Source organism: Thermobia domestica, chromosome 8, assembly GCF_964235325.1.
Source record: "Thermobia domestica chromosome 8, izTheDome1.hap1.1, whole genome shotgun sequence".
Taxonomy (NCBI): domain Eukaryota; kingdom Metazoa; phylum Arthropoda; class Insecta; order Zygentoma; family Lepismatidae; genus Thermobia; species Thermobia domestica.
In genome coordinates this window covers 293,781,602-293,804,302 of record NC_137461.1, presented here as the reverse complement: position 1 = coordinate 293,804,302, position 22,701 = coordinate 293,781,602, and the positions used below count along the sequence as shown (strand labels likewise).

At 36.2% G+C, this 22,701-nt stretch overlaps 1 protein-coding gene across 1 annotated transcript; it reads right to left on the bottom strand.

The window, feature by feature from the left end:
* Positions 1-2,369: 2,369 nt before the first annotated feature.
* On the bottom strand, positions 2,370-20,482 carry ND-B8 (NADH dehydrogenase (ubiquinone) B8 subunit). Its single transcript, XM_081770007.1, has 3 exons — positions 20,309-20,482; positions 10,375-10,481; positions 2,370-2,567 (listed from the first exon to the last, which is right to left on the bottom strand). The coding sequence occupies exons 1-3, from the start codon at positions 20,401-20,403 to the stop codon at positions 2,482-2,484; spliced, it is 288 nt and encodes a 95-aa protein (XP_081626133.1). The 5' UTR covers positions 20,404-20,482; the 3' UTR covers positions 2,370-2,481.
* Between the last annotated feature and the right edge of the window lie 2,219 nt (positions 20,483-22,701).

Here is a 22,701-nt window from a genome sequence, read left to right as displayed (position 1 = left end):
AGATTGATGCTTATTGAGGCGTGCTGCTGACTTTTATCCTAAAATGTCGGCTACCTTCGGTGATCGTCTTGCCGACTGCTGGCGATTGTGGGCAACTCCTCTTCGGTACTGTCGTCTGCGTTGTATTTGTTTACTGCCAACACGTGTAGTACACACGTGGTTACAGCATGATGTGAAGACATGAGAAACCTTACAATATAATACCAATACAGTAAATGTTTGAAACTGATGTGGCAATTGAGCTCATAAAGAAGCTTCACATACGAAACGAAAACTAAATCCGTAAACTTTTCAAGAACAATTAAGAATGAATTTGCAGAGCGCGGAAGCAGGTCCGGTAAGTAGAGCCTCGTAAGAGCTGATTCCTTTCCTTTCCCTGGATTTTCTATTTAATCAACGTAGACAATTCATTTAAGAAATCAAACAATGGAAACGCATATGTATAGCAATGAAGAGAAATAACTGATCGCTCAGCATTTATTCATGCATTCATTTTGCAACTGTTTGTTTCAAATAAAGGTACGTATCCCACAATTCTTAAGGGAAAATGGTGTATTAAGAAAAGCATATAACTAAAACAAAATCCTTAATAATTGCAATTAATTTTTAATTATATTTTATAATAAGAAAGAATCTATACTTGCTGAGACTTAGTTCATTATTTTCTATGGAAGGTAATTCCAGCCTAAAAAATGATGGCTACTTAAGGATATTTTAAGATATAATATATAATACTTAGAAAAATGCTTACGATTGTGAATTGAAAACGCAATTCCCGTACGATGTATCTACAAACATACCTGAATTTTTGGGACCACACAGGATTGAAATGGTTGGGGCCGATGCCCCTGTAAGACTTTTGTGTACTTATGTATTCTTCAATGCACAATTGTTAACTGAGAATTAAACATAAAAAGTAAACATGTACAGCAACGATGAATAGTATTCTTTGTAAATACCTGTAGTTTGAATATCCCTCCAAGCCGCAAAATTTCCCCCGAGTTAAATATCCATTCATACTTAATGTGGGTTACCAGTAGATGCATAGTACTATTTCCAACCCGATCCCCGCGTATTGAAAACCCCCGGGGAGAAAACTGAAATCAGCACTCAGCCCAATGGTTCTCGAATTGAGGCTCGATCGACTGTCAAGGGGCGGATACATTGAAATAAATTAACCAAGCAGGTGAAGGGTAACTAGGATTCTCATTTCACAACCGGAAAACCCCGGGCTCAAATTGTGGTAGTCAACCTTCCTGAGTGAATTTTCCCCAGTTTTCTCAGGCGAATATGTCAGAATGTTACCTTTAAACATGAGTCCTTTTCTGTTACTGTTGTAGTTGTTACTAATTGTTATGATTCTAGTGTGAACTGGTCTCTCAAACTGCATCTGGAAGTTTCCTAATAAATTAAATATTAAATATGAATTTATTTTTAAACTACAAAAGCGTCTACCATGGGAATAAGGATGTTCATCATAATAGGGAATCAAAAACCTATCCCTATCCTTTTTTGAAAAATAATAGAAACCGTTAATTATAATCTGCATTAGTCTAAAATTGTAACTTTTTTTAAAAAAAAAGTTAAATTAGTTAGTAATGGTATGCTTTCAGTCTAAAACTGAAATTGTGCTTCTTACAAAACTGAAAAAAAAAATGTTTTTTAAACGCATTTAATTTGATAATAGGATTTTTTAAATTCACCCCCTCAACTGGTTGTAAAAACGTAAGTGAGCTGCTAAGCCATTCAAATGAATCGAGTCTTTTTAGTGAGTGAGCCGTTGAGTGGCGCTCTGATAGGTGAATCGTTTTATCCATCACTATGTTGTACTCTAACACTAGCTGCATATGAGGTGGCTCAGTAGTAGAGCATTCACCTCTGGTGCATGGGGTACTTGGTTCGATCCCAGATTGCGCCACGTGAGCTTTGTAGTGGACAAACACCGTATGTGGGGGTTTTCTCGGGGTTTTCCTGTTTCTTCCCTCTTTCTTCATTTCATTTATTTCTGATCATCACTCTCCTTTAGCCTAGCCGGAATAATCGTGGGACGTAAAACTTAAATATTTCATTTTATTCTTCCATTGCATATTTTTGAACATCTTGACGATTTCCAATAGACGCTATATTGAGGTCACTGCCATCAGCCTCATCTCCTGTACCAACTATGGGCTAGATACATTAATTCGTACTGGGTGTTTCCAAAGTGCGTTTGCACCGGTGTATTAATGGAACAATTCATCTCATCTGTGTATTAATGGAACAATTTGGTCTACTTAAATTAAACAACAATTAAATATTTCACTCATTTCTTGAAATATTAAAATCAGGAAATCAACAACCAAAGAGACATTACAAAAAAACCGATAAAGTAAACTGAAAGCCCATTTATTCTCGCCTTTCTATATACACTATATAGAGTTTGTTCTTTTAGAAGTATATACATAACATTACATAAATAATCTAAAACCTCACGTTACTATTTCAAATATTTGATACCGACTCCACTTTCTGCAGTACTTGTTCTGCCTTTAAGTTCTCCAAAGTCACGCTGCACTCCTCTCCAAAATCTTCAAAATAAAAAAGAACAAGCAGACTGGTTAATATATATTATTCACATTAACAACGTTAAATACTATGCTCTAAAGATTCTTGACTAAGTTCATTCTCATTTTTTTTTTTTTTTTTATGATTGACTGAAAGACAATGAAGGGCAGGGTTGGCAAAAACCATGGTTTTTATTGAAAAAACCAAAAAACCAGGTTTTTTTGGTTTAAACCCGTTTTTTTTTTGTTTAAACCAGGTTTTTTTTTTTTTTTGGTTTAAATAATTTACTCTATGTATTTATATTAGAAATGGACAGAAATTAGTTTGTTTCGTCTTGGTGTTATTGTGCAACAACAAGGTTATGCTGGAAGGGGTCACATAAGCTTAAAGCGGAATCTAAACCGCTTCTCGGCTTCATCCATGAAAAATTGTCCATTTCGACACGAAACCGGGACTAATTGGTCACAAATGCGATTGCCGACTCACTCACGGAGGACTCCTGATAAAAATACGTTGTACTGATCTTTACATAGGCCTAATTGTTAATATAATTGTCAAGAGTCATTTCAGAAGGACAAAAAGATAAACAGTTACACAAGTAAAACCATTATACAATTATATATAAATCGGGAAACTCCCGCCTTAGCCATTGGGAAAATCCTGTTATTACTTTAAGTGTATTTGTATATAAAATTTTAAGGTCAACGTATCATAATCACTACGCTAAAACTGAGGTATTAAATTACAAATTTGGTATGTAGGTATCATTCAATAAAATTAAAACAAAGTCAAATCCAAGCTGATGTTGGAAGCTGCGTAGGCAGTTGATAAATTTTGCCAATTTCTATCAATATATTTAAGCAACCTTGGCTTCTTTATAAAACAACAGGCATTCAGGCAAGTAGAAATATATAATTTGGTTTCGTTTCGTATGTTTAGGCTTAACATCCTTATGAAATACCAAGGCTAGCACGGAGAAGACTTTCGCTTAAAGGGACACCTCGAATCGCTACTTCGTTTACACTTGAAAGATGGGTTGTGGTTCGACCGAGAATTGAACACGGGACCCCTTGATTAAAAGGTGAAAAGTACATAAACGTAATGCAGATGGTTTCATATGTGGAGACTTACCATAAAGTTCACGCGATTTAAAGCATTTTTCGTTCTTTTTTTTGTTTGGTTTAAACCAATTGTTTTTTTTTTTTTTTTTTTTTTTTTTTTTTTTTTTTTTTTAAACAGCTGGTTTAAACCAGCCAACCCTGATGAAGGGTATCAAAAATATAGAATGAGAGAGAAATAGTATCTACCAAATGTTACGACGGGCGTTCCATATTCATTTACTTCCCCCCCCCCCCCCCGCTTCTTCTTTCAGGGTCCACCATTGAGTTCGTCATTACAGTTGGAGAGAAGTAGTACTTAGGTCAGGTTCAGGTGGCAGAACAATACAAAGAAATGTAATCCGTGGAAACTACAGCACATTCCACTAATAGCTATAAGTACGTGAGCGGACAACATGGAAAGTGATCAGCAAGGACAGCGCTGGACAACGTGATTTCTGTGGAAAGAGGGTGTACGGACAGCGGAAATTTACAGGCGATTGTTGGCAATGTGCGTGGAGAGTGCGCACCGTCACGTAAAATTCTATACAACTGGGTGGACGGCTGGAAAAGCGGCCACACATCAACGGAAAAGGGAAGGACAGGTTCCAGCCAGTCAATGAGGAGTCAGACACCTTACCCATCTTAAGGTGTTCGTACACTATGCAGTGCAGAGTGATTCTGGCAAATCCTGTGGCCGCCTCCATTTCCGTGAACGTGATGCACCTGTAGTCCTGAATAAGCAGACCCACTCTTGAAATGTTCACTGCTGTTGTCATAGTCACTTTCCTTTCAGAATTTGTTCCTTTCTCCGTTGATGTGTGGCCACTTTTCCAGCCTCCACCCAGTTGTATACGGTTTTGCGTGACGGTGTGCACTCTCCACACAGACTGCCACCTATCGCCTATGAATTTCCGCTGTCCCTACACCCTCTTTCCTCTTGGTGAAATGTGTTGTAGTATCCAAGGATTACACTTTTCTGTATTGTTCTTCTATCTGAAGGCAGGCCTTTGTCTACTTCCTTCCAATTGTAATGACGAGCTCAATGGCGGACCCTGAAAGAAGAAAAAAATGAAAGAGTAAATCAATATGGAACGCCCCTCGTATATACATGAACTAATAAATGTTTTCAAGACCTCTCGTATCTTTACCCCTTGCACTGAAATGACGAGTCTAGCTCGTCATGGCCTCCCAGTTCCAAATCACACAATGACGAGCTACATTTGTCATAAAATTTAAACTATTGTAGCATCACGTAGGGTTACTACATTGATGTTTTGAAAGTTATATAATGATAAACCATCTATAATACACTTTTATAACTTATACTTCAATCATTAGAATTCAGAAAATAAATCTTAGTGGAAGGAGATGATAATAATAATAATATCCAGTAGAATTACCTTTAAGACAGCATATTATATGAGGGATCTAATGCCGCAAACAAAACGACATTCACTTGCACTTCAATTAAGCTGTACGTACTACAGTAAACAAATTTAAGTACAGTATTACATATACTCTAACTGAATTAACATACGAAATCACGCACACGGGTAACAACTTCCGACCCATTCCGACTTCAAGAAGCTCGAGGTCTTCGTTAGTTTTGATTTATTTGTTTTTACGTGATCAACAAAATCTTAAATTTCATTCATTAAACTACACTTGGTTGACATTCAATAAATCATCTTAAATTTTCAATCATTTCTCACGGCTCAGGTGAGTTTGGTACATCAGAGTTCTCACTCCATCTACATAATTGAATTAATGGGTTTTTCTTGGTTTTCACGGTCCAAAAGTTTCAATTCCACGGTCGGAAAGTTTATACTAGGATCGAGGAACACTTAACCAGGACGTAGTCCTTTGGCTGAGATTTGACTGCATTTTCATCACGCAAGTCTTTGCCAGTACGCTCATAATGCGCTCATTTAATTACACAGCTTCTGAGGATAATGACAAGGAAGTGGGACACGAATTTGAGACAACCAGAAAAAACTTGAGAACAATTAGACAACGAAATCAAAATTTATGAGGTATATTGGTTTTCCAAGAAATTACATATGAACAGTTATTTTGCATTGAAGAGCATCTGCATGATAAAAAGAACGTTATTCAGTACGAAACAACCTCTTAAGCTGAGATATTGTGAAATTATTTACTGATATTATTTCGTAAGCTAACACAACACGAACTTCAGGGATATATTCAACCGTGACGCAATTTCGTAAACAGGCAGGTTTTGAGATATTTTACAGAACAACAAACACAAACACCACAGTCAAGATTGTAACTGTGTGATGGTGTGTTACGGTTATCGAAAGTGGGCTTAGCACACGCATACATTGTCCTGTTCTATTTCGATAGCTATTCTTCAGGAAATGACGAATCAATAGCAATCTTTTTCATTCTAGAATGATCTTGACTTTTTTCTGAATTAATACATCTTATTGTATTCGTTCTTTTGTTGCAGGTGTACCAATGACCTTGCATCCCGCCCTTAAACTGCAAGTATTCTGTCAAGGTGCTGATAAACCCAGTCCCTGTTGACCAAGTAATCCTGGAAAATGGAGCGTAAAGGTTGACTTCGGCTATCACTTGCAGCACAGTTTACATGGTATTGATGACGTTTCCAGAAAGGAAATAACCCTTGTTATTTAATCAAAGTAACAAACACGGAGTTATAAACTAAGCCACTATTCTTAACAGTCACCAACTGACTTTCCAGTAACTCTACCAATAGTTATTAATTCGTAAAAATGGAAAGAAGTCACGACGTCATTGTGTCCAACAAGATTTTTGAGAATGGGCTGTTGTTGTAGAATCCAGCCACACAACTTTGTCTTCATCTCTTCACTCACGAACTTGCACTCACAGTCAAGTTAATATAAGGTAATTATAGTTGCGTGGGCAGTTTCTCAAGATGGAGATGAGTTGAGAGTTGTCTTCTCTGTTAATGACATGAAACTGGTGTTATACTTGCTGTTATTATGTTCATAATCTGAAGATTCACTTTCTGATACTTTACGTCTGGAGGTGGAACCACTCAAGTGACAAATAGGTAACTGTGAATGTGTCTTAGAGCTTACAAAGCCGTAACAATCGGCGGTGCGAAGCACTAGGGTCCCTGAACTAAAGCGCTCCCACACACGCTGTTTGAAGCTTGTATTACTGACTGTGTTATTCATTTTGTTAATGTGAGATATGTACACTGTAACATTTCATATTAGAGCTTCATATTTCATAAGGCCCCTTCCTCTTCTCAGGCTTTTAAATTTCAAACAGCTTCAAAGCACAGTTCTACGACTCAAAACTACTTCTATTTTCTTCTGGTACGTTTTCTCTATTAATTTGATTTAAGAATTAATAACGGAATTCACGGCTTATTCACGATCTCCAGGTTGGGTGGGCACTGTGTACATGCTCTTTCTTCCCTTAATCAACATTAAATGGATTGTATTTTTGTGTCGGCTGCCTCCTCTGCATGAACGAAAATCAGATTACACTGGATTCTTGTAATTGTAATCTGTTCAACACTAAATATTCTTGATCTGTAATTACTTCGAATTATCCAGACAGGAAGTTCAACAGTTCTATTTATCTACAATTTTTATCATTGTTTTTAATACAGTTTTCAGAGAGAATTAACTTTTATTCGAATTATCCGAGTTTGAATTAAGAGTCCGCTATAGTACTTGAAACTGTAAAGCAATATTTTACTAAGGAAACAATGTTACTTGAAAATCGTTACCGACATTCATTGAGTCATGTACCTAACTGGAATAGTAGTACACGCCGTAAAGAAGCAAGGAAACATCAAACAGAACATAAACGTCACTTATGGACATTGAAATAGCCAAAGTCTCAGTATTGAGGTATATGACATACCCAGGGCCGGTTCTACCATATGTGCAACACGTGCATTTGCACGGGCCAGGAAAATCTGTCATAACTATATTGTTTTAAATAAATATTTCTTGTTGGAAACAGATTTCATGATAATGGTAGTTAAATTTACTGAGCTAACTTTCTATTTGAATACTACATTCATAAACCATGTTTAGGTCGCATTAGTTTAAGGGCACATGGACAGTGCTAAAGCAAATGATCAAACAAATCCCGCACGAACTACTTTATTGTTGTCAAATACATTAACTTAATTCGAACAGTAGCGAACACCTGTTCCATTTAGTTAGTTATTACAGTTTTGATATGAAAACTAGTCTTGTCTTTGTCACAAATAAGTTCCTTATCATCGAAGGTGGAAACAGGTTTTCTTAACAGATGTGGAAGGAAAATCTAGAAATAAAGATAAAAGAGCTAGTTGCACTGGAATTGCGAAATAATATATTGAGACTGCTTCTCGATATTGAATTCTATAAAAAAGATTACCACTTTTCCTATGCAGGTGTGTTTGCTTTATCTTTCACTAACATAATAGGTTATTATTTAAAGAAAGAAAGAAAGAAAAAAAATAGATAGGAAGAGATCGTATTTGCAGTGTTTATGCTTTCTGAGTGCGAGTGATTTTTCCCTTCCCGTTGCTGTTCATGATGGGGTAGCATAGATAAAATCGTGGCTTTTAAAATTTGTTCTCTCTGGAGAAAGGGGAGGCGGAAAATGATGCCATTTCACGGGGCGGCCCTGCCTCATTTTTGGACTTACTTTAACGCTGGAAAGTACGGTGCCTTTGTTGTGTGACAATCACAAAGGAAACGTCGTATCAATGAAATAGGTTCAATTTGCTTTAGTGCTTTTTTAGGTTTGCGATATTATTATTACTGATGTGTATATTGGCCAAAAGCCTCGACTTTCACGATGAGTTAAACGACGGCAACACGTATCACGTATGGCTTGTGTTACACATAAGGCCAAAATATCTTGCTTGAATGCAAAAGCTTATTTTACGGGTTGTTAAATAAGGAGTATCGAGAAACTTCTGAAATACTTAATATAGAGCAGTGATTCTCAAACTTTCCGATAACGCGGACCCCTTGTGCATTCGGAAAGTGATCCGCAGACCCCTTGCAATGCTATCTGAAATTGCACGTGGTATTAAAAACTATATTGATTAGAACTACTACTGATAACAAAAAGATTAAGAAAATTATTGCAATAAGTAATGTATTCTAAAGATACATGATTGTTTTCTAGTGAACGAAATTTCAATTCAAAATACAGTAACTTTCAAGACTTTTTTAAGGAAATTCACTTGATAAACAATGTTCTCAAATTTGGGTTCACTAATATGAAGAATGAAATTCTTTCTGTTTTTCCATAATTACACTGAAATCCGGAATAAGTTTTGTCACCATTAATCTTAGGTCTGATTCCACATTTTAAGACGATTTCGCTTTCAGGATTTAATACTGCAAAGTGCAGAAGTAAGTGGTAGGGAAAGGCATCAAATGTTGCAATGTCTTTTAGACAACTCTTTATACTCACAGGGCAGAAATTTAGTAAAGTAGGAAAACATTTAAATTTACAAACGTAAGTATAATTTCTAATTGCTTTCTTTTTACTTGATTGAAAAGAATACTTTTTGCATAACAGCTGTGAGTTCCATTTTATTATAACAGATTTCAATCTTTAGGCGTCGCGGATCCCTTGGCTACGTCCCACGGACCCCCAGTGGTCCTCGTACCCCACTTTGCGAACCACTGATATAGAGTATTCTGTTGCATGAACAGAAATGCATATATAGGGAAACAAACTGGACGCGTTTGAATTGTGGGTACGGAAAGCAACGCCGAAAATTAACTCATAGAACTAAAACTGAATTAGATGCTGTTCGGATGATAGTGGAGGGACAAAAATGAACTCGTAACGGCGTTCCAAAATAAACTACGAGGTCGTCCTCGAAATAGGCCCTCGTGGGCAGACGGAATTTGTTATTGCTATGTTGACCACACTGACGTGTAGCTTAGCTCCTACCCTTTCTAGCAAGTCCGATCACGCGTCAATACGACCAAAACTATGCCCACAGTAACGTCTCCCACGAAAGATGTCGATAAAATCTGACGCCAAGTGTGAGATTCGCAGCGTTATCCGTTATCTCGTTGTGAAGGGAAAATCTTCGTCTGAAGTTTTTAACGAGATAAAAACAATTAAGGAGGGTAATTCAGAGCAAGAGAAGTAGACTGTTGACGAAGGGACTCTGCTTTCTGCACGACAATGCCAGACTTCATACGGTCAATGCAACAAAGCAACTTCTGGAGTCATTCGAATGAGATGTTTTGAACCACCTCGCACATTTCCCTGGCCTTGCGCCTTCAGATTATCATCTGTTCACCTCCCTGAAGATGCATATAAGTGGGAAAAAATTTCCAACTAACGAAAAAATAAACATGGAATTGAAGAATTGGGCAAAAGCGGTGGCGGCAGACTTCTTTGACCAAGGCATAAAAAAACTGATTCCTCCTCTCACTTAGTGCATCGAGAAGGATGGCGACTACATGAAAAACAATTCACATATATACTGATGTAACCATGCAAAAGTTTTAAATCTAGTACACTTATTTTCTGGTTGTACCTCGTATTTTTTAGGAACGGCTGATGAGGTAGAAGGGAAAAGTAGATCTAATTGATGGACAATTTGAACAGATCAGTTGAGAGCAACAGTGCATGGAAGAGGCAACTAGCCTGCCAGTATCTTCTAATAATATTTTGTTCAAAATAACTGAATTGGCAAGAATTTTACGTTGCGTGACCTAAATGTAAGTGAAGTACTTACCATATCTAGCATAGAGCTTTGCTGATATTCCGCTGCACTCTCTAATGAGAATTGGAAAATTAGGGTTGTTTTTCTTCAAGTCTACATAGTACTGGTCAATAAATTGCCTGAAAAAGTAATAAAGGCAGTTAGAAACATAAAGTATTATCTAAAACACACACATAGCATAAAACTGAGAACTTTTACTTAATAAAACTGAGAACTTTTACTTAATTTAATTTATAGGCATAATTAAGTTTTTTATATCGTCGGGATTGTGTTAAGAACATTAAAATCAACCCTGCAAATACTTTTTTTTTTAAAACGGAATTCTTACCTTAAAAGGGCATGAGAATCACAACATACGATTTCAAAACTTCCCTGGTCCCTTATCAATATATCTTCTGCCGGCACACTGCCCTCTAAAACATGATTACTGGCAGTGGTGTACGCAGAATTTCATCAAGAGGGAAGGTTAAGTACTGAATCTCATCTCCTTTCAGGACAAGTGCTATTTTCGTATACACAGGGTGGTCCATAATTCAGGAAGAAATTGAAACATGTAATATTTTCCATGAGAATAAGATTAACGTGAATGTTTCTTTGATCGCCGTTTAGAAATATGGGGAAAATGTTCTAATCGATATTTTTTGTCTTGTTTTGAAGATTGTATGAAGTAGCAGGACGTGCGAGATGGAAAAATGTACAGTTGCGCAGAGAATCAAAATTATTGAACTGTATTTTTAAAACCAGAGGTCAACTGTCTTAACACAAACAGCGTACCGCCGAGTTTTGTATCAGAGATGCATATTCTAAATCAATAATTCGTCGTTTGAGTGGACGTTTCAGAGAGCATGGCTCGGTAGCTAATTTGCCACAATAGAGGAGACCACGTTCGGCAAGAATGCATGCAGTAATTGAACAGGTTCGGAGGAGTGTTCAAAAGTACTGGAGGTTTCCAAAGAAAGACAGGCTGGCCACGTGAGATTGAACGGAACGACATTGCGCTGCATTTTAAGTAATAATTTGCATCTGTATCTCTACAAAATGCAACTGGTGCAACAATCAGATTATGTGGAACGCCTCAGACTTGCCACACGCATTCAGGAATTGTTTTATGAGAACGCAAATTTTCTTGACAATTTGATTATGAGTAATGGAGCACATTTGCACCTCCATGGCTATGTAAACAAACAAAATTGCAGGTTTTGACATACGGAAAATCCACTGGTTATCCACCACACCTTATGAAGTGTACGGTATAATGTGGTGTTACAACCCAGAAAGTGACTGGGCCTTACTTCTTCGAAGATACCAATGGGAATGCAGTGACCGTCACCGGTGCTCGATACCGAGCGATGATTTAAGAAATTTTCCGTCTTGCACTAGAGAACATGCCAGACGTTTGGATCCAGCAAGATGGCGCCACAGCCCACATATATCTATGGATAAAATCGCACTTCTGAGAATCATTTTTGGGTCACGTCACGAAATGTAGACATTGCTTGGCTACCACGATCGACAGATTTGTGGTCACCAGACTTTTATCTTTGAGGCCACCTCAAAGCACGGGTTTATGATAATAAACCTCAAACAATACAGTACCTCAAGGAGAACACCCGAGCGGAAATCCAAGCGATTACTCCACAACTTTGAGAAGTGTAATAACGATTATAACAAGAGCTTATGTGTGCAAACTGCATGGTGGTGGAAACTGACAAACTTCGAGAGGTGAGGCTCCTCATATCATGAAAATTAGCAAAAAATCTCAGTACATATATGTGCTACAAGCGTTATTTCGGAGATATAAGCTGCCAAAAATGTGGAAAAGAATTTCAAAGGCAAAAATTTCAAATATTATCCAACGTAGAGAATGCGGCTTACAAAATCACTTTCAAAGTCATATTCGCTCTTTTTAGTAAATGTTCTCGGACTATCAGCCAGATGAAGATATTGACATCCGCCATTTCGAATGCAGATATTGCATTCATCTTCAGGGATTGTCATGAAGAGACCGGTGATAGTGGGCATACACACACACACACACACACACACATATATATATATATATATATACAGTGACTATTTAGGAGCGGGGCTATGTGATTCGCTGAAGGGAATGCTGCCCTCTGATTGGCTATTGTTGTGCTAGGAGAAATGGGTTTATTGAACGCTTTTTTTTTTTTTTTTTTCTGAACAGGGCCGACTAGACAGGACGGCCCAACTATTGAGACTGTTTCTTTCACGTGAGTTAGCTACAGTTTCGTTTATTATTATGTCCCAAAAATTGCTGCACTTGGCTACTAAAGTGGTATTTGTAAAATCGAACCTGTGTTCCTGCTCTGAGCTATGCTCTGCTTGTCCGGAACCGGAAAATCAGAAAAAAAAAAAAAAAATCAACAAAGCCATTTCTCGTAGCTACAACAGCCAATCAGGAGCTAGCATTCCCCTTAGCCAATCAGAGAGCTGCATTCAATGGATAATAGTAGTCACAATATATATAAGCCCACTCATATCACCGTTCTCTTCATCACAATCCCTGAAGATGAATTCAATGTCTGCATTCGAAATGTCGGATGTCAATATCTTCACCAGGCTGATGGCCCTAGAACACTTACTAAACCACGTCGCCAGGAAAAATTCAATTCTTTCTTCATACTTGCTCTACTGAAACATGCACATTTTAAAACTCGAACCTGTTCGGCAATTGATTGCAAAGAAAAACAAGTGGTAAAATCGCATAATTGATTATTAATTTTTTGGTAATTAATTATCTAATTTCGGACAAAATCACTTTTAATCACATATATACAGTCAATATCGGAGCGAACAGAGCATGATTAACGCATTTATGTTGTAAATCTTAAACAGGAAAATGTCCCTTTGAAATAGTAATTCAATAGACAAACTCCCACATTCTTGGTAAGTTTGTAAATTTTGAGGTCATTAAATGTATCTTTATTAATTCTGGGTACACGTCATAGCAAGTAGGATGGTTTTGGAGCTAAGCATGTCTTCAATAGCTACAAGTCCCAGTTTTAACTGGTCTGTGTTCCCTAACGAGCATACTTCCACCTCAACTCCTAGAATATTATTAACCACATATTTGGAATTTCGAAATTTTTTTGAATATATTCGCAAATCTATTTGAAGAATTTATATGCCGGAGAAAACGCTCAGAAATGATTTTTTTTTTATTATTATTTTTTTTTAACTCACTTTTATCCATCAATATAAAAGTAGGAGGACAGAAAATATAACAGGTGACTAGTTTTCAATACCTGGGTACTATTATTAGTGATGATATGAAGTGTGAACGTGAAATAAAACCAAAGATAGGAATTACGAAAGAAGCCTTTAAGAAAAAGAAAATACTATTTTGTGGGACCTTGAATAAAGATATTGAGGAAAAGACTTAAAAAACGCTTTGTGTGGAGTATTGTACTGTATGGGTCAGAAAGATAGACACTATGTAAAATTGATGAAAAGTGTAAGCTTTCGAAATGTGGGCGTGGAAAAGAACGGAAAGAATTACCTGGGTCGAGCAGAAAACGAATGAAAGGGTGTTAGAAATGGTGAGGGAAAAGAGACCAATTTTAGATATTACTAAGGAGAGGAAAAGAAACTGGTTGGGACATTGGCTAAGAAGAACTGTATCATGAGAGACGTGTTAGAGGGTATGATGGCAGGAAAGAGAGGGAGAGGATGAAGGTGGTTACAATTCATGGACGATATCAAAACAGAGAAATCGTCTGTGAAGACGAAGAGGTTAGCGGAAGACCGTGGAGCATGGAAACTTCTCAGCTGCAGCAAGTGACCTATGATGATGATGATTAGTGTTATAAATAGAAAAAAAAAGTTCGTATTTTTTAACAAATGTACGTTTTTTTAGAATGCCTCTCGTTTTTTCTAAATTTCGTTTTTTTAAATAGTCATTTGTTTATGTATCTAACGTCTATTAAAGTATGAAGTATTTTTATGTAGGTGTAATTACCGTAAAATGCAACATAAATTAAACGCTAAATACTGATACGGAACAAATACTTTATTTTACAATTTACATAAGTAGCATACCTACTAACAATTCGGGTTTCGGCAGTTTCGTCAATATCAACTAAGAAATAAAAGTAGAAATGATTTTTTTTCGTGAAAGCAGGCCTTTAATAAGTATGAAAATAATATCACGAACAGTATAAAATGCAAATAACTTGTCTAAAGATAAAAACTAATACTAATTTGCCTACTACTATTTTTCTAAATATAATATATATATAATTTGTCGACTAGATACATGATATACAGGGCCAGCTCTGCCATATGTGCAACACGTGCATTTGCATGGGGCGGCAATATCTGTCATAAGTATTTTATTTAAAATAAATATTTCTTGTTGGAAACAGACTTCATGATGATGGTAGTTAAATTTACTAAGCTTACCTTCTATTTGAATACTACATTCATAAATCATGTTTAAGTCTCATTTGTTTAAGGTCACATGGACAGTGCTAAAGCAAACGGTCAAATAAATCCCAGCACAAATTGCTTGATTGTTGTCAAATACAAGAAGTCAATTCTCGAACACCTGTTCCATTTAGTTAGTCATCAGAGTTCTGATATGAAAAGCTACTCTTGTCTTTGTTACATTTAAAATCATTATCATTGAAGGTGGAAAATTTAAAAAAAAAAAAAAAAAAATAGAAATAACAGATGTAGAAGGAAACTCAAGAAATAAAGATAAAAGAGCTAGTTGCACTATAATTGCAAACTGATATATTGAGATTGAAGCTCGATATTGAATTCTATAAAAAGGGTTACGATCTTTCCTCTACAGTTGGTTTGCTTTATGTTTCACTAACAAAATAGATTAATATTTAAAGAAAAACAGACACAACGAGATTGTATTTGTAGTAAGTATTTAAGCGTTCCTGAGTGCGAGTGCACTTTATCTCCCTTCGTTGTTCATGCTGGAGTAGCATACTTAAAATCGTAACTTTTAAGATTTGTTCTTTCTGGAGAAAGGGGGAGGCCGCAAATTATGCCATTGCACTGGACGAAAAAATTGCCTAGGGCCGGCCCTGATGATATGTACATACAAGACATGAATATAAAATGACATAATTTGAAGTAATGCATGATGTTTCAAAATGAAAATTAGGATTTTGAAACTTTGTAGTATCTGTCACAATTAACTTACAATTATAAATATTATCAAAAGCTGAGCAACTCAGACAGTTTTTTTGTACGCACTCATGCACATGCATTGTTTCCTCTGTCTGTCGTTAGAAAGAGCAAGTAGCAAAGATGGAGACTAGAGAGCAGAAAGCTTTTTGTGTTTTAATAAAGACTGAATCTGTACAGTGCAGCCGTCTGTGTGAAGAATATGAAGGAGACGCTTACAACTACGTCCTTATCGTTTGTAAATGCTACAGGTCTAAAGCCTACAGACTACGGTTTACGTGCCAATTTCGCAAATAAAATATTGCCGCATGACAATGAAGATTCTCTAGATCATGTCGTCAGTGATAAATCGACATTTCACTAAATGCTAATGTGAACATTCATAATGTTCGCATCTGGCGGTCAGCAAATCCTCAGGAGATGGTAAAGTTGAAACGAGATTCCCCTAAATTGAATATGTTTCGTGCCATATCTCGGCGGAAAGTTTATGGGCCTTTCTCGCCTATCGACCCGATGTATGCCGTGTGACGAATGAAGCTCACATCGAAGACTTGTAGTAAAAACTGTTTGAGGTGTTCTTTTATTTGATGTATTGTTTATAATTGTACGTAAAATGTAATAAGTACTACGAAGACTTAAAACCCCGATATTCATTTTGAAACACTCTGCATTTCTCAGCAACAATATTGGAACTAAGATGTAAAAAGGAGAGAAAATTTTCGTTAAAAAGTTATTGTTTACAACAACGATATTATTATTAGTCGAGACTATTATAACTACTACAACACGAGTTACTAGTCAAAAAAATGTAATCAAATGTACAATAACCCTTTCGGACCCAGGTGGTTAAAGTGGCACACACGGGTGTGTCACTTTTTTAATACGCTCCTGTGTGAACACTAATTAAGATATTGGGACTTTTTTTTTGACAAATATGGTTGGACCATAGTTTATCATATTAGTTTCTTTTTCTTCTGGGTGTCGAATTTCCTTCTCAAATTTCACCCCAGTCAAAAATTCGAGAATTTTTGAATTTTCTTTATTCCTTTTTTCTCCTGTAGCTTCCTTCGTTGTAGAGAGACATCCTTAAGACTTGTTAGGTAGATACCTCGGATGGATACCTAAATGTTGACAGCAATTGGTCTGGCCTGCGCGGTGCTGCCAACTAGGAAAATTAAAATTTCCCTAAATTTGGGCAAAAATTAGAAATTTTTGTTCATAAATCCGTACCTATACGTCCGAACGCAAGTCAACTTATGCCAGTCGAACATTTGTCCTTACTGAGCAAACGTGGGTACAGATCGTTACAATGGGGTAATTAGGGGGCACACGAAAAATTCGGATTTAGGTTCTAACCCTTGATTTTTCTAGTTTTTCCCTACTTTTTTCTCTACCGTAATATATTTTTGGTAATTAAGCTTTGTTCCTTAAATATCGCCATGATACTTGTAGGATATATTAGTGGTGTACCTATGTTTATTTTAAGATAGTTTGAGTCTGTCTGGTAGCAGCGTTGCCAGCTACAGAAAATTTTAATTCCAGATTTTAGGGGGGAATTTTGGGAAAATTTCCTGTTTTGTCACTATTATTTCCCTCTTGTTGGCTACATCGGAACAAACGTACCAGTATCTGAAAGTCTCGTCTCTTCCCTACACAACGCTGTATAGAAAGTTTCAATAGGATAATTAGGGGAAGTACAGTTGAGGTTTACAGTAGACTTTGTTCTCTAAGTGGAAAGATTTTTTTTTTTTTTTTTTTTTAAAGGAAGAATGGGATATTTTTTAATGACATGCTTACTTTATTAGATATCGTCACAATACTTGTAGGATATATTAGAGGGATACCAAAGCTTATTTTAAGATAGTTTGCGTCTGTCTGGTAGCAGTGTTGCCAGCTACAGAAAATTTTAATTCCAAATTTTAGGGAGAAATTTGAGGAAATATCCCTTTTTGTCTCTATTATTTCTCTCTTGTTGCCTACATTCGAACAAACTTACCTCCGTCTGAAAACTTTGTCCTTGGGCTACTCAGCACACCATAAAAAAGTGGAATAATTAGGGGAAGTACAGTTGAGGTTTATAATAAACCATTTCTGTAAATGATAAAGAAAATGGTGAATTTCTGAGGTAGAATGAGATATTTTTTTTTTTTTTTTTTAATTTCATGCTTACTTTGTCAGATATTGCCAAATACTTGTAGGATATATTCTTGGGTACCAAGGTTTATTTTCAGATAGTTTGCGTCTGTCTGATGACAGTGTTTTCAGCCAAAACAATTAATTTCCGATTTTAGGTGAAAAATTCTGAAAATTTCTCTTTTCCCCTCTTAACAAACGTACCACTACCTAAAAAACCTCCTCTTTGACCTACAGAATGCATCATATGAAATTTCAGGATAATTAGAGAAGCTGTAGTCCCGGCATATCTGTTGATTTTTGCTTCTGAGACGTAAAAAGTGTCAAAATTTCATGTGTATGACGACAGAGATTTTTTCTTTCTCTCTTCGAATGGAAGCCAGGGACTTCAGGTGTTTACTGTACCTTGTCAACACTGGACTCATATAGCAACAGTGATGCTAGATACAAAAAAAATCTTGAAATTCGGTTAGGGAATTTTTTGTAAATTTTCATTCCTACATTTTCCTAAATAGTCTCCCACCCGTTGGCAACACAACAATGTAACTTACACCAAAAAATAGCCACATTCCTTTTCTAAAATCAAGGTTTTAACCATATCAATCGGGTAAATGGTTTTTGAGCAATAAGTCACTAACTGAAAAAGTAGGAAAACGCCAAAAATGACCTGGGTCCGAAAGGGATAATCACACCATTTTGCTCGTATAGGTACAAAGAAACAAACGATTTGTAAGTTACGAGGGCTTAGACTGAAGTTCTGTTAATTATTTCAATAATCTGCAACATAAATCAATAAATAATAGTTGCCAGAAAAAAACAGATATTTGAAAAAACGTTATTTTACAACATTAATGATGATGATTTAACCATCAATGTCAATGAAAAGCTTTATTTATATTTTTATATAAAGTAAACAAAGTCTTAAAGTCTACTCTTTTATGTTATATTTCATAAATTGTGTCAAGTTGTGTGCATTCCGAAATAAACAACATATCAGCATTATTCTTAAATATAGTCAAAAAATTTAACATCCTACGGGGCCCTCAACGAGCAAGTAAACTGATGAATTGCGTCGTCGCCTTCATCCATACAGCTGAAAACAATTTCAAATTTCGTGGATAAATTTGTAGTAACTATAAAAATACGTAGTAATCATACATACGGCCACCTTCAATAATTCACAACAGTTTCAAACTCATATAGTGTACTCCAAATAATAACTTCAATCCGTGCATGCACGTGAAAGTTTAAGGGTTGTAGTTTTATGTATATGTAATATTTGTGTATAACTTCCTTTTGCTTAGTTTTAATTAAAATCAAAATAAATAATTAATATTTTTCTTCTATATTACACACTCATCAACACTAACTTAGAGCGCTCATGTCTAGGAATGTGTCGTTTCCCAGCTGCGATAGAGGCTAGGCTGAGCGTCTTGGGGGACGGATTATATTAACTAGCTGGGACAAAGAAATAAAGATCGAAAAAGAGAGAGAGAGAGAGAGAAAACAATATCATTCCAGTATTTTTTAAATATAAGAAGTCACAATTAACCACGACCTCACAAGCAATACAGCATAATATGACAGTGTTTCAAAACAACTGTCTTATTAACTAAACTACAACGTATATGCTGCTGTAATGGAGGGAAATACAGAAATGTAGAGCGGAAACTAGTAAGCGGGGAGTTGTATCTGAGCTGAATGTATTGAAATGTGGCAAAATTTTGGGTGATATCCCATTTTACGTGTGCGTCTGGGGGAGGGGAGGGGTAAATAAGTAAACCCCACGGAGGAAATATGTTACTTGATTTCACAATAGGATTGTACAAGTACCTAATGTAATACGTTGGGATCTTACATCTAAAATGTATGCAAAGGTAGAAATACGAAATAGAAAGTACGCTCTTTACCACCTAATACTGCATAAGGAATACATGATGAAGTGAAGTGCTATGTCAAAGCAATGCACAAAGTTACCGTACAAGCGTTGTAGAGCTGTGCAACACACAATGTTTGTATTTTATGCCTTATAAAGTGTTCCTGTACTATCCTCGTTTATTAGTATACATACCGTCGCTGACGCGCCTGATTCCTACGGACACCCCCTCGCTAACGCTCGGCCTCCTGTTTTCTGCCCCAGCTGAGATTGCATTCGTGCTTTTAATGGCTCCCTAGCACAATTGGTTAGTGTTTTATGCACTGGTTTTTATGCCATTCGTCCATACTTTTTATACTGAACCTTCCTGAAGTCAATTTGCAACTAGTAATATAGCTCCACATTTAATAGCTCTACATGTTATTCTAAAAGACATACATTTTTTTATGACATTAATTCTTAAAAACTAATCGATCATGTGCTACTCTAAAACCTAAAACAACATTTAAAAATCTTATGATTAGAAATCAAATCAATCCAAAGGTGCTCGCAGAAAAAGAGAGAACTGTTTTCTCTTAATTGTGTAATACAGTTGTAAGAATCGTACGCCAGATTCTATAAATTATTATTTATTTCTGAATGTATTTAAATCCGAAATTCTGTTTACTGAACTGAATGCGTCCTTGCACTTACAAGAAGACTACACTGGTCGAGATCCATTTAAAATTGTATTGAGAACTTTAGTTAACTAGATGTACACATATATACCTTACTCCCTGACTCCCACCAGATTTCTGACACAAATGTATTCTAAGCTCTTTCAGTTTCTTTCCAAATTTCAATGCTGTTCGAGCACTAGCCATGTTTGGAAATTAACAACTGATATGATGCACGATTATCGACTATAGGTCTTCTGGCGATTTGTTGACCGTCGTTTATTTTACATTTATTTATTTATTTTTAGATTAGTTTTTATGTTATGCCCTTTCCGTCAAGAGCAGGGTTGGCAATTCTGTCATACATTACTGTACGAAGGATCACATTCCGTAGCAATATACGTCAACGCTATGGAAAATTTGCGTTTCAGTTTGCGACATTGGGGTCAGCTGCACGTAAACTTTGGAGGAACAGATTACCATGGGATGTACGGAATATTCCCAGGAAAGTGGGAGTTCCTGGGTCCTTCCCCGGATTTTTAAAAAATAATCTATATACATTGCATTTTAAAGCATTTTTTGTCTTAAGAAGCAAACAAAAACTTAAAAATTTTTGTGTTTTATTTTTACTTTTGATAATCTAGATTTTTTCCTTTTTTGCAAAATGTGGTAGGCCTACTAAAAAATAGACACACTTTACAGTTTGTTTATTTAAACAATAGAATGCAACCTTGTTTCACAATTTTAGTTAAACTAAGAAGTTTTGAAAACATGTTTTAGGCCTACTAAGTTACAACTAATGTAAATGAGGCTCAACAATGTATAGTTTAAAAATTAGTTGAAAATTACTTTTCTTTTTACCTAAACAAACTCGCTTTGCTAGTCGTTATCTAAACGAAAACAGTTTGTAAATTTACATTTAAACCACCGGTGCACTGTCCGTGTAGTCACGACACCTTCACCAAAGGCTTCGCATAACTTCCGCCCCACTGCGGCTGCGTTTTACCCCAGTTTGATCTCGTACAGCATACATGCCCTTGTGATACTCTGTGGAGGTCCCATGTTTACTGTCCTTACACAAGTTCACGGTGTAACTGAACTCCTACAACCAGGTAGTATGTTGGATATACCCACACCAACAACTGACCTTTGCCTTATATCCATTCATATAGCAAGTCACGGTGTGAGGGCCCATTGAATACAGACCTCCACATAAAGCGACAGAACTTTCTTGGTTACCTTTATAAAATTCGATGTCAATAAAAATACAAAAAAAAAAAAAAAAATTAAAAGTGTATGTTCCGCACTTACAAGGAATTAATACACGGTGCGCTGTTTTGATTTTTGTACCCCTTGTTCACGATACCTAAAGTCTGAAACGCTGACCTACAATATGGCGTGAAACACGAACTATGTGCTGTATACAGCGAAATTCAAACAAGTGTTTCGCACCGAAAGTAGCACCGTTAACTATTTAACCATAAGGGAGCCTCTGCTAATGCTTTTTGTACATGGTTAAAAAAGAAGAAGAAGAAGAAGAAGCTTGAACAAGGTCTTACTCAAGACCATTCAAGACTATTTGATGAAAAATACGTCAGCACTGGCTTCATTTTTGTCATGCATTCAATATTTTTGTTTCAGAGATTTCGTTTTGGTCTGTTCTAAACAATCCAGTTCAAGAGCATTCAATAGCCAAGTGGTGGATCTAAAATGTAAGAACTGGGGGAGAGTAGTCACAATCCAGACTATGATAAATATATCATGAGTTTATAAATACATAAATAATAGCTTAATCTATTCTTGCCACTCAAATAACTGGGGTCCTAGGCCCTCGGTTCTGGCTTAGATCCGCCACTACCAGCGCCCGAGTTGATTGCTTGAAAATACAAAACAACTACCGTAACACGGGTCACTTTGCACCAGATTTAAGGAATTTCAAAGAAAATCGAATTTAACTTACAAACGTAATAGTTTAGAACACTACATGTATTTTAAACATATAGGGCCTTATACAGAGTCGTTTTGACGTCTGATTAACGCCATACTACGGGGTTGACTAACGTTTGGTTATCAAAATTGTATTCAGAGTCTGTGATTAGGATGTAGTATTTGACGAAGTTAATCACATGTGACTAATTAATCTAGAACAGAGGCTAATCTTTTACCCGCAGTTTAGCGTGCGACACAACATTTCGTATTTCATATATTTTCATTTTTACAGACTACGCATGCGCTCATCTACTTTTCCGTAGTTGCCACATTTATTTTTCTCACCCGACGCATTTGGATTATATAAGTTAATCATACCCAAATCATCATTTTAGTTGTACTCAAAGTAGTTCTGAATATCATAATGTGCACCTTCCTTAGTAAATATTTAGTATGCTTACTAACTAGTATGAGTCTAACCATCGATTAACGAATTCTCTCTGAATACCGTCCCTAGTAGCTATATATCCCAGGAGGAAGGGGCAATATTTTGGGAAATGGGTGATTCTAAGCAAA